At 53.5% G+C, this 12,419-nt stretch overlaps 1 protein-coding gene across 1 annotated transcript in view; it reads left to right on the top strand.

Annotated features, from left to right (window-relative positions):
- The window catches only part of FSTL4 (follistatin-like 4), a 328,791-nt gene that overhangs the window by 289,544 nt on the left and 26,828 nt on the right, over window positions 1-12,419 (top strand). Inside the window, exon 8 of the mRNA XM_005865624.2 lies at window positions 4,807-4,927. Within this exon, the coding sequence (XP_005865686.1) occupies window positions 4,807-4,927 (121 nt within the window). The remainder of the gene's footprint in view (window positions 1-4,806; window positions 4,928-12,419) is intronic.

Genomic DNA, 12,419 nt, shown 5'->3' with positions numbered 1-12,419 from the left:
CATTTCAAGTTGCAGGGACTTTCTAAAGAGGACTCTGAGCGAGAGGACTGGTTCTGCAGAGGGGCAAGTCTGTCCTCCCAGGGGCTGGAAAGAAGTGGTCAGCAGGGGAGCCCAAGTGTGGGTCAGAGTGGTCAGCTGTGGAGGGCCAGTGGGTTGGAACGAGCGTGCGCATGCTCAGGTTGACTGTGCGTGTCCACGTGGGTGTTTGCGTGTGTCCACGTGGGTGTTTGCGTGTGTCCACGTGGGTGTTTGCGTGTGTCCACCAAGGATGCGTCTGGTCCTTGCTTGTGTGAATACAAACATCTCTGAGGACTGGCCATCGTCAAGGAGCTGCTATCACTCGATGTTTGGGTCCACGATGCTGAAATGTTTGTGCAGGTGGGAAGCTCAGGTTAGTATACTTCCAGGGGCCAGAACTGAACCAGCGTGGAGGCAAAGACCACCTCCTTCACTCCATCTCCCCCAAAGAGAGCCAAGGTGCTCCAGAGAAGGCAGGGTTGGAAAGCTCTAAAACAAAATGTTTCCAAACTGAGTTTTAACGTGTAGCCTTGACAGTATCATTAACCCAAACTCTGAAACCACTCTGGAGTCCTTGTGCTTAACACCTAGTCACTCAGTATTCAGCACGGATGGCTCATTTCCGTGTTACTTAGACCTGACTCCCATGCATCACTATGACAACATCCCTTCACCTCGCCTCTGCTTAAATATAGTTTAATACTTAAGTCCCATTTAATTGCTTCCTTTATTAAGGGCAGATACTTAGAAAATAGCTTTTTAAAAGGCAAAAACCAAGTCTTTAAGTAAAATTGTCTCTTTCCCAAAGATGGATGTGCATCAATACAAAGAATGGTCTAATCTGGCATCTGTTTATTGCTAGAAAGAACCTTGATTTTGCTAATACATTTCTATGCACCAGAACTAAAATAAAAAATAAAAAGCCATCCATAAAAAGACAATTACAGAGATGCAATCAAGCACTGATGGCCGTGTGCAGGCATATCTCAGAGAGCATGCAGGAGAGGAGGGATTGCAGGTTCAGTTTTATATAGCTTCTTATAAATCAATTTTTAAAGTAATTTCCTCACATCCAATGAGGTAAATTTGATTTCTGTAGTCAGTATTCATGTTCCAGAAAACAATATGCACTTTGTTCCATAATTACACGATGCCTATTATTTCAGCCTAGAGACATTATTTTATTACAGAGCCAGGTTCTTCCCAGAGCCCAAATCATGGGCTGGTAATGAGTGAGGTGCTTGAAGCGGAGCCCCATGCACCCAGCAGCCCCGCGTGTCCTTGAAGAGCGGACGCACACCCCTCAGCGCCGACTGAGTACCCACGTATGCCTCCGCTCCGGGAGCAGCAAGGAGAAGCGGACAGAGAGGTTAAAGGGCTTTGTTAGGGGTTCGCCAGGAGTCACCGTGGAGTCCGGGATGGGCTCACATGCATGGGCTCTCCTGTCTCTGCCTCCTGCTCTGAGTTGAGCCTTCTCTCCAGTCAGTATCAGTGAGCCCTGGCCTGAGGGATTCGTGGAGGAGACAGGGCGGGAGGCAGGGGTGAGATGGAGCCCAGTTCTCTGCCTTTCCACCCCACCACCTCGTTTGACCCATGTACTGGCGACATTGGGGTGGATGGAAGGCAAGAGGTGGGTGCCTCGGTGGTCAAACCCAAGGAGCCAGAAGGCAGTCCCTGCAGGAATCCTAGCCCATGCTGCAGTTCCGCTCAGCGATGCCGGTCCTGCTCGAGGTGCTGGAGACACAGCGTGCAGAGCCCCTGCCCGCTCTATGGAGCTCACATTCCCGTGGGGCGGAGGGGGGGGGGGGGGGGGGGGGGGGGCACAGACTGCAAACCAGGCAAATGCAAAGAACAGTGTAAATGTAACAAGTGCCAACAGAGAAATACAGCAGGAAGGAAGACAGGGGCCTGGGTGGGGGTACAGAAAGGGTGGCAGGTAACATTTGAGGAGACATGAAGGCAGGGAGCAGGCCAGGCTGATGGGTTGCTTTTGGGGAAGAGGGCGCAGCAAGTAGGAAGCTTTTGGGGGGTGGGGGGCAGCATGCCCGGCATGTTAGAGCAACAGCGAGGGCCCCTGCTGGAGTGGAGTGAGCAAGGAGAGGGGAAGGAGTTGGGCTGGGAGAGGGACAGGCAGACCATCCCTGCAGGCCCTTAGCCGAGGCTCTGGGCTAGGAGGGCATGTGTCTGCTGCGTGGAGGTCCCTGCCTCCCCCCAGAGGGAGATGGTGCCTTGGCCCCGGGGTGGCAGTGGAGGTGGTGAGAGGAGGTCAGATTGTGCTGTGAAGGAGGCAGGACTGGGCCTTCATTCTGTTTTATGGCTTCTGGGGGGTGGAGGGGGGGGTGTCTGAGGCTTAAACAGGGCAATATATGTCACATTTCCTGGCACAGAATTAGCTTTTAAAGACTGTGGCATCACCCTACACTGATCTGTGGGAACCTCGGCCTGGGGCACTTCTCCGCTGGGGAATGCTGTGGTCCCGTGACCACACAACCCCCATGGAGGTGACAAGCACAGGGGGCACCAAGGGCCCTCCTGTGAGGAAGGGCTGTGGGCACAAAGGCTCAGGAGGACAGTGTGGAGGGAAAATGAATTCCAGGGCCCGGTCACTGGGGCCGCCCTGTGGGAGGGAGCTGCCCTGGAACCGCCAGATGAGGTGTTGAGGGCTCCCCGGGCGGCGCTGCACCCAGCTTCCCAGCCCACCTTCAAGATGCCATCCCACCACGGGGCGCCGGCAAAATATATTTTCCTCCAGATTTAGGTTTTGACACAGGCAATCGCTTAGACCAGAAATATGTCAGCCCCGGAACTGACTAACCATTAACTTTTCATAAGCAACTCAGGTATGAACCCTTTATGACTCTGTTATGACACAGGACAAATCAGCTCTCTGGTGTTTTATTTTTATTATTGAAGCTTCTGCGGAGGGATGGGAGTGGGGCTTTCTGAAGCAGAGCAAATGTTTCAGAGAAACTCACAGGGCGCCAGCAGCGCTCTCCGGTGTGCGCGCCACTGGGGCGCTGGGGGCATTATCCCTGAAAGCTGGCTGCATGTCCACCACCCACCCTCCGCCTCTGCCCTCACGGGCCTCTCTCTGAGCCCGAACCCCCTCGTTGGGCTAGTTCATTGGCCAGAAGCATCTTTAAAGGACTCGTGAGGGTTGTGGCCGGGCCCTCTGGAGTGGGAGCAAGACAGAGGGTCAGTGTTTCGAGGAGCAGGGGCACGATAGGAACCAGGACCGGGAGCTTCCGTGTGGCTGCCCATGTGGCTGCCCTTGGACAGCCCTTGGCCCACTGCCTGTGGCCTGTCCTCCCTCCTGCCACAGGTTGCTTCCGTGGAAAGGCCGGAGAATGGCAGGAGGGACGGGCGGTTTTGGCTCCAGGGAGTCAAGAGGAGTTTTGCATCTTCTGTTAATAATGACAAGAGGAGTAACATCCCCACGTATGTCACACTCCCCACAATGGAAAACGTATTCCCAGACACTTTCCCTCATGAGGCAGGCAGGGCACAACTTACAGGTGCCAGCACCTGGGCCAGAGGGACGAGGGAGCGTGCGGGCCACGACAGAGTTCAAGCTGAAACCTGAGTCTCTGTGTCCCAGCGCCGGGCCCATCCCTTCACAACTGGCACAGCACAGCCCTGTTCCTAACCAGTGAGCCAAGCCCTTCTCAGTCCCTTCAGCTCTGAGAACCACACTTCAGAGATGTCTGGTAGCTAAAGCCAAACCTGATGAGGGGTCCCCCTGAAACGCCGGACAATTCTGTCTCCCAGCCTGTCTGCAGTGGGGCTGGACAGGGCCAGCATTGGGCATGGTTCTGCTAGAGAGAACACGGCTAACAGAAAAGGCCCTGGGGGAGAGCTTTGTGCCCAAGCGCTCACAGGGGCCTCTGACCAGCCAACAGCCCCTCCCGCCCACCCCTCCCCTACACACTAGCCCAACGGGAGCCCACACTGTGAGCTGCAGGGTCACAGGGACAAGGCTTACTGAGCGGTATCCCATGGACCACACACACACACACACACACACACACACACACACTCACACACACTCATCAATCACACCCGCGTCAGCCCTCCTGCTCTCTTTCTGCCCTGCCCTTTGTTGCTGCTTGCCCCATTCTCCTGAGAGTCTTATTTCTTTTCTCTGGGTTTTCCAGACCTCTGCAAGCTGCCTGAAACTATTTTGGTATCAAGGTGGGATCTAAACCCGTGGTGAGCAAAGCCCAGCCCACAGGCCAAATCTGCCACTGCCTATTGATTTACATAAAATGTCATTGGAAGATAGTGGCACTGCTTGATTGATGTATCGTTCTGGCTGTTTTCGTGCCACAAGGCAGGGCTGAGTAGTTGACAGGAACTCTGGCCCACAAAGCCAAAACTTTCTTAAAGTCTGGCCCTTTAAGAAAAAGTTTGCCTACGCTAAACAAGGCGCCCTCCACGAACAGGTGGGCAGGAGCCAGGAAGCCCGCCAATAAACAGCAGGGCAGGTGAGCCCAGTGGAAACTGAGAGGGAGCTTGCTGGGGAAGGGTTCGAGCACGGCCTCCCCAAGAAGGTGAGCAAGGCCTTACGTGGATATACGGCTCTGGGCAAGCGGCAGGGGACAGCGATGCAGGTCCTGCTGCCCGAGCCTGCACAGCCCCGCAGGCAGCTCTGCTGAGCAAGGGGACGGGCGGGAGGGAAGTCTCAAAGCTGCAGCATTTCCGTTTCCCCGGAGAACTGGGAGCCCTGCCCGTCCTTCCCAAGCCACTCAGTAGAGAGGCCAACCGCGCTGCCTTCCTCACCCCGCACAGGACTTCGGAGAGGACGACTCGCTCTACATCACCAAGGTGACCACCGTCCACATGGGCAACTACACCTGCCATGCCGCCGGCCACGAGGAGCTGTTCCAGACCCACGTCCTGCAGGTGAATGGTTAGTAAATGGCTCCGTGCATGTCGTCCCCTCAAAGCGTTCCCCAGATGCCGCTCAGAACAACCCTCCCTCTCCTGTGGTCTGTCTCCTTAAAGAAACATCTGACCCCCAAACACCCCATCTCTCTCATAAGTAAAGGGGGGCAATGGGAAAAGGGCAACGTCCGCCAACTGATTTTGGTGTCTGGCTTCACCCAAAGCCCTCTCTGGTGTGTCACCCTCGGCACTGAGGCCCTCCAGGTGACAGGGCAGCGGCCACTGCTGTGTGTGGTCTTGCTCCGGTGAAAAGCAGACACTGTCTGAAACCCACCACCGCTTCAGGCAGTGTGGACCCTGTCACTTATCCAACTGGGAGGCACTGTTTCCTCAACAGGCTGGTTCCCACCTCCCTCCCTCAGAGGCTCAACCAGCCTCAGCTGGGGCCAAGCCCAGCCCGAACCTGGGCAGGCCTGGGAGGCTCTGTGCTCCTCCCACACACACCCCTACCTCCATCCCCTCCCCAGCTATGCTTGCCAGGACTCCTGGGACCTGGAAGAAATAACCTCCTCCCCCGCTACCGCCGCCCCCCGCCCCCACCACCACCACCACAGCCATGTTTTCTGAGCACTTGCTCTGGCCAGTCCTGTGCTTACATGTCACCTGGACGCTCCCAGTTGGTGTATTTTAACCCACGTATGGATGTGTCTCTAGGCGAGGTCACTTGCCTGGGCCACACCACGGGCAGGTAATGTTCTAGAGACCCAGGGCCCGTGCTCCCACCCCAACCTGGCTACGTCAGCCATCAGAACAACAAGCCACTGTCTCCCCACAGTGCTGTGGGGATCAGCACCCTGGGGAAATCAGACCCAGCTGGGCATCATTCCTGCCACCTAGCAGGCCTGAGCAGGAGTTTGTGCGTCAGGGAATACAGTGGGGCCTTGACTTATGAGTGTCCCGACTAACGAGTTTTTTGAGATACGAGCCGTCTCTCGGCCGATTTTTTGCTTTGAGTTGCGAGCTAAAATTCGGGTTACGAGCCAGCTTCAGATACCCCACCGCTAGTTGGCACAACGAACGTCACAGTGAACGCCACAACATCAGCCCAGCATCACGTGTCTCACTCGTTCACTTTATGATTTGACATACGATTAATTTGAGTTATGAGCTCCGTCACGGAACAAATTAAACTCGTAAGTCAAGGCCCCACTTGTAGTGGAATGGTATAGAACAGTGGTTCTCAACCTTTGCTGCACATTAGAATCACCTGGGAATCTTTTTAAAATCCTGATTTCTGGGCCTCATCCTCCGGAAATTCTGTTTCTTTGTTAGGTGGGGCCGATCTTTTTAAAATCCTGATTTCTGGGCCTCATCCTCCGGAAATTCTGTTTCTTTGTTATGGGGTGGGGCCGCAACATTAGTAACAAAGAAACAGAATTTCCAGAGGATGAGGCCCAGAAATCAGGATTTTAAAAAGATTCCCAGGTGATTCTAATGTGCAGCCAAGGTTGAGAACCACTGGTATAGAAGCTCAAGCCAGCCCCACATCCTTTGAGCCAGCTGGTGTTCACGGCTTCTGCTCAGATAAAGTGAGCAAGATGTCAAGAATGAGGTTCAATTTTGCTTACCTCTGGGATCCATGGTGACAAGGCACTTTAAGGACAACTGGGTGAGCTCAGTTTGCCTGTGCATTTACCCTATAGGATGTTTTAGGGACTTTTATACTCATATGTGCTAAGCCATATTTTATTAGTACCTCCCTTGAGCTGGGATACACTTAATCCTCTTGGGGTTTGCGGCTGTGCTTGTTGGCTTGAATCCAGGCCTACGATGAAATCTCTGGCTTTCCCCAGAATAACCCAGGAGCTATTAGTTATAACACCCGCCGAGGGAGCCAGCCCAGCTGACATGCAGGGGGCAGCAGTGTCTGGGCCTCACCCCAGCAGAGGCAGGACACGTGGTCCGCAGTGTGAAGAGGGCTTTCCGGCCTAAAACGGGCACGGGTAAACGCACAGCCCCGTGCTGGGGACGATTTGGCTGCAGAAGAACGCCACGTGGTTTGCCCGGGGTCCCTGGGGTCCTCAGACAAGCCTGGAAACGGGAAATCAATCAATATCCCCAGAGCCTCAGCTCAGCCCTTCATTTCCTGCCCACACTTCACAAGAACCAAGGGCACAAAGAGAGGACTTGAGCCTTGTCCTCCTCATTCCCTCCAAAGCAAGTCTGTGAGGAGGGAGGGGAGCCGCCTGCCTGTTACTGACAGGTGAGAGCCAGTACAGGTGCGCCTGGGTTTCCAGAGAAGACCGTGGTCTCAAACGCCTTCCTGCATGAAGTGGCCGGGCCGTGGTGCTAGGAGGGCCTTCTGCCCCGAGTCTCCCCAGAATTCTGGGACTCAGGATGCGGAGGAGCCGGTTCTGTCCTCCCTGTGCCGAATCACAGCAAGGCCCAGGCCCACACACACTTGTGGTGGTGCAGGGGTCCAAGGAGAAAAGAGACTCCTCCCACCAGGTGGGAGTGACTGTCCACCTGGCAGTGGGGAGTGCTCTTCCTCCCTCTACCTCCCGGCCTCTGCCCCCCTCCCCCCACTCCCCACAGCCCCACCGGCCAAGCCAGTGCTCATCTCCCCTGAAGAGGCTGCTCCTGGCTCTGGGGGAGTCTAAACAAAGCAAAACCTCCCCACAGAGATCCAAAGAGAGGCCGTTTGAGATCCATTTCCTAATTGCTTAGAGATCCCAGGCTTCTCTTCCAGCCAAAGTACTCTCAGTGGAATTGGGGAAGGCATGCTGGGACCTCTTTATTTGTGATCAGTTTTCTCCCTCATTAAATGTAGACATGTGCTTGGCTGCATGACATCTGGGCTAGGCCAGTCAGGTGGCCCTAGCTCCCCGAGCCCCGAGGTCCCTGGGCTGCGCTGACTCCCAGGCACTTGGGGTGGCATTTGGGGCCATTAACCAGCTCCCTCATGGGAGCAACATGCTAACATAGGCCAACTGTGACCTCATAAGGACAAAGTCCACTGCCTGCTGACCTGGGAATACGACGAGAGGTGGTCAAAGTATTCCAGAAGTTAAGCTTGCTGTGCTGGACTGAGAGGGATGTGCGCACTGTGTGGGGCGGTGGGAAGGTGTTGTTGAAAGTAGAGTGGTATGGAAGACACAATTCCAGTGGTAACCCTTGCTGGATATCTCCCGTGCACCATCCCTGTTTCAAAATGAGGAACCTGGGGCTCAGAGACAGCAAGTGATTTGCCCAGAACCCCCAGCCCTACAGTTAGTAAGTGCAGAACAGATCTTGGCTCCAAAGCCCAAGCTCTTAACCCCTGACCTCCCCTCCTCGCCGGGGCGTGGTGTTGCTATTGGAGAATCCAGATGTGGGGTGCAGGGGCAGGGGGACAGCAGGTCAATGTTGAGCTGCTGTGGGTGTTACAGACCTGAAGGGGTTTGTTTTCCTGCGTGCATCACAGCCCAATAAGACATGCACAGGAGTTAGTAGCAAAGAAAGGAAAGGTTTATTGAAGGAAGTAGCACCCAGCTCGGAGACACGGGTGAGCTAGTGTTCTAAAACCTGGTTCCCTGACGGCTTCTGGAGGATGGATTAGAGAGAGAAAATCGTTAATCATCACAACTAAAGGAGTTAGGGTCAGGGGCCCACTGACAGGTCAGGGCCAAGGTGGGGGTGGTTAGTATTGCATCTGGTCCTAATGTCAGCCATGGAGTTGTTCTGTCTGGTTATGCAAGAATGTGGTCAGTAGGGCCAATCCACCTTCATGGGTCTGGGGCTGAGGCATAACTAAGGGCAAGGTGTTATCTTTAGTTTGACGGAAACTCTCTTCTCTTGATCAACAGAGTTGAGGCTTTGTTCTTTTCTTTAAATATTTATCAAATTGGTTGGGGCGACGTTGGTCAACATGAACATATAGGTTTCAGGTGTGGGTTTCTATGTTACAAGATCTGTATATTGTACCATGTGCCCACCACCCAAGGTCACATCTTCTCCTGTCACCTTATATTAGGGCCCCCTTCTCCCCTCACCCCCTTCCCTCTGGCAACCACCACACTGACTGCTGTTTGTATTCATGCGTTTCAGTTTTATATCCCACATATGGGTAAGTCATACTATAGTTCTCAGCTTTTTCTGACTAACTTATTTCACTCAGCATACTGTTCTCAAAGTCCATTCATGTTGTTGCAAATGGTGCTATTTTGTCCTTTCTTATGCTGAGTAGTATTCCATTGTGTATATGTACCGCATCTTCTTTATCCAGTCCTCTATTGCAGGACACTTTGTTTTTTTCCATGTCTTGACCACCGTGAATAATGCTAGAGTGAACATAGGGGTGCATGTATCTTTGCGAATACATGATTTCGAGTTTTTCGGGTGTGTTCCCAGGAGAGGGATTGCTGGGCCGTATGGTAGCTCTGGTCTTTAATTTTTTGAGGAACTGCCAGAGTACTTTCCAGAGTGGTTGTACCGGACTACATTCCCACCAGCAGTGAATGGGGGTTCCCTTTTTCCCACAGCCTCTCCAACACTTGTTATTGCTTGTCTTGTTGAGAATGGCCACTCTCACAGGGGCAAGGTGGTATCCATGGTAATTTTGATTTGCATTTCCCTATTTGCCAGTGAGGTTGAACATTTTTTAGATATCTATTGGCTGTTCATATTTTCTTCTTGGGAGAGGTGTCTGTTCAGGTCCTCTTCCTACTTTTTGATTGGGTTGCTTGTTTGGTGCGAGTTTTATGAGTTCTTTATATATTTTGGAAATTAAGCCTTTGTCTGTTTGCAAATATCTCCCATCTGGTTGGCTGCCTCTTTGTTTTGTTGTCCGTTTCTTTTGCTGAGCAGAAGCTTTTTAGTTTGATACAGTCCCATTCATTTATTTGTGCCTTTACTTCCCTTGCCTTTGGGGTCACGTTCATAAACTGTTCTCTGTGACCATAGGCTTTGCTCTGTAAGGCAGTTTGACACTGACCAGAACCTAATTGTCCTGAAGCTTAATGATGAGGTAGTGGTGGTGCAGTGTGTGCAAAGGTGGAGGGACCTGGTCAAAGGAGGCAAGTGAGTCGTGCTGCGATGAGACTGGACAGAGCTGGCTTGAATTAAGGAAAAAGCCGTATTAAAGAAATGACGTTCCTGTACGGCTACAGGGGCTGCACACTGTGGGGAACGGGACAGGAACCCTGCCTCATTCACTCATTCATCTCTGTCCCAGTGTTGAGCTTAGACCTGATCGGAAACAGCTGGCCTAGCGAGAATCTGAGCAAGGACCCCTGGCAGTGACTGTAAGGCCCAGCCCCTGCCCCCAGCAGGACAGGAGCTGGAGAACTGCATGGCTGGGTGTCACCAGCTCCGGGTGGGGCTGAGCAGGTCACTGTGCAGACTCCCGATGCTGCTCGGGTTCCCAGGAGGCTCTCAGAGGCGGGGGGCATGGGGAGCTTTGCAGGCTGTGGCCTGGTGCCAGCAGGTAACGTTCGGGCAGGAGGACCTGAGGAGGCTGAGAAGGCACTGCTGGTGCTCAGACACGCAGAGCACTGTGTTTCTACAGAGTCCCCTGAGGAGGGGGTGGGAAGGCGGCAACATTCACCTGTGGGATTGGTTCCTTCCCACCACCCAAAGCTTGAAAGATGGCCCTGAGCAGCTTGGGAAGAATTCGGTGCAATTGCCCAGCAGGGCTGCTGAGGTCTTTTTGGGTCCCCTTCAGGTGGCAGGTGGCCTGTGGCTTACTCTGAGGCAGTGCTCGGCCGCACAGAGAGAGAGCAATGTTCTGTGTCTGGTCCTCCAGCTGGGATCGCCTCAGAGGGTAGACAGGAAGGGGAGGAGCATGAAAGGAGGAGATGGGGGCGAAGCTCAGAAGATTCCAACAGAACAGCAGCTGTGCTGGGGAGTTTGTGTGTGGCCTCTGGGCCCATGAGACAGAGATGCCACTCCTGGGAACAGGAGCTGGGCTGGGGGCTGCTCCATCCTAGGCCCAGGGCAGACCCAAGCTGCCAGCACCTCTGTCAAAGGGCCAAGACATGAACTCTGAGCCAGACAGACCTAGTGCTGGTACTTCCTTGACATACAGTCTTAGGCTAGTAAACTTACCTGTAAACGGGAAGAATAATAACACATCCTGCCTCATAGGCCTGATGAGATATGATATATGGAAAAGCCTGATACAGATATAGTTCAAAGCCCATGGTAGAGAAGATATGGGGGAGATTTGGGGTTGTCTCGAGCCCTATTTTACTGTAGTTGGTGGACACAGGTCTGAGGTAGTGACTCCTCAGAGAGCCTCCAACCCATTATACAGATGGGAAAATTAAGACCCACAGAAATTTGCCAAATGAGGAATAAAATATAGACTTCTCCCTGGAGCTGCCTCACTCCCTGCTGGTAAGAGCAGGACCCCCATATACAGGCTGGGCCACCATCTTCTGAAGCTCTCCCTCATGACTCGGCCTTGACCTGGGTGGCAAAGGAATCCCTTCCAGGAAACTACTGCCTCTCTTAAATTATTAGTATTACTTCCCCACAGACCAGGCCTCCCAGGGATGAGGCCTAAACACTGACATGATTTATAACTTCATGCAAACCTCCTGCATTGCTTTCATCAGAAGGAGCAAGAACTCCAGACATAAATGATTAATCCATTAAATTAAAAACACCCTCGACCTCCCCACCGTTCAGACAAGTAGCGATTCATCCCCCAAAAACACAATAATCACCTCCCGCATCTGTTGACTTCTCCCCACGTGGTGCTTTCGTGAATGTGCCTCTTACTCAGGACACGTTCGTGCTCCTTCCACCTCGGGAGTGACCGATGCTTCCCAAAGAACGTGGGCCTTTGTGTCATGTTTTCAACATTTTCACTGGAAGGCTTGGCAAACCTTTTTAAATGAAGGCATTTACACAGAGCATATTAATCTCAAATGATTTTTAGTGCACAAATTACACCAAAGAAGAGGGGAGGTCAGGACCCCCCCCCCAAAAAAAACAACAAAAACAGTGGGTCCTTGCCTTGTTGTTGGCAGGAAGCTGATTCTCTCCCTCCCCACCATCCCCCTCGGGGCAGGCAGGATGCTTTCTCTATAGCAGGCCAGGGCCCGGTCCAAGTGGGGCTCAAGGACACCAGGTCTTTGAGGCCTCCCTGCCCGGGGCTCTCCTGGGGCTCTGCCTGTCCTGGCAGGAGGCTGGACCCAGAGCTCTGGCTCTGGTAGGAGGCCCAGCTTCTGCCCGCGGTGAACAGGTGCTGGCTCAGACCCCGGGGCCTGTTGCACCGACCGCAGGCTCTGTGGTGCCTCATCACATGTGAAGGGGACAGTTTGGTCCTGGAGGCGGTGGTGAGCTCCCACCCAAGTGATGGGGTCATTTTCTTTAACATCCTTGTGCTAGTTTTCCCCTTAGCAGGTAGTCAGGTCAAGGCAAGGTGAGCTCCTCAGTGGATCTCCTAGGTTGCCAGGGAGCCTAGGGCTGTCTGCGGGGCCGCTTCCCACTGCTGCCCTGGCTGTGCTTCAGTTTCCAGTCTACACCAGTCC

The sequence above is a fragment of the Myotis brandtii genome, unplaced genomic scaffold, assembly GCF_000412655.1.
Source record: "Myotis brandtii unplaced genomic scaffold, ASM41265v1 scaffold208, whole genome shotgun sequence".
Classification (NCBI taxonomy): Eukaryota; Metazoa; Chordata; class Mammalia; order Chiroptera; family Vespertilionidae; genus Myotis; species Myotis brandtii.
Note: the sequence above shows the minus strand (reverse complement) of the source record. Positions and strands in the feature narration are given on the sequence as shown.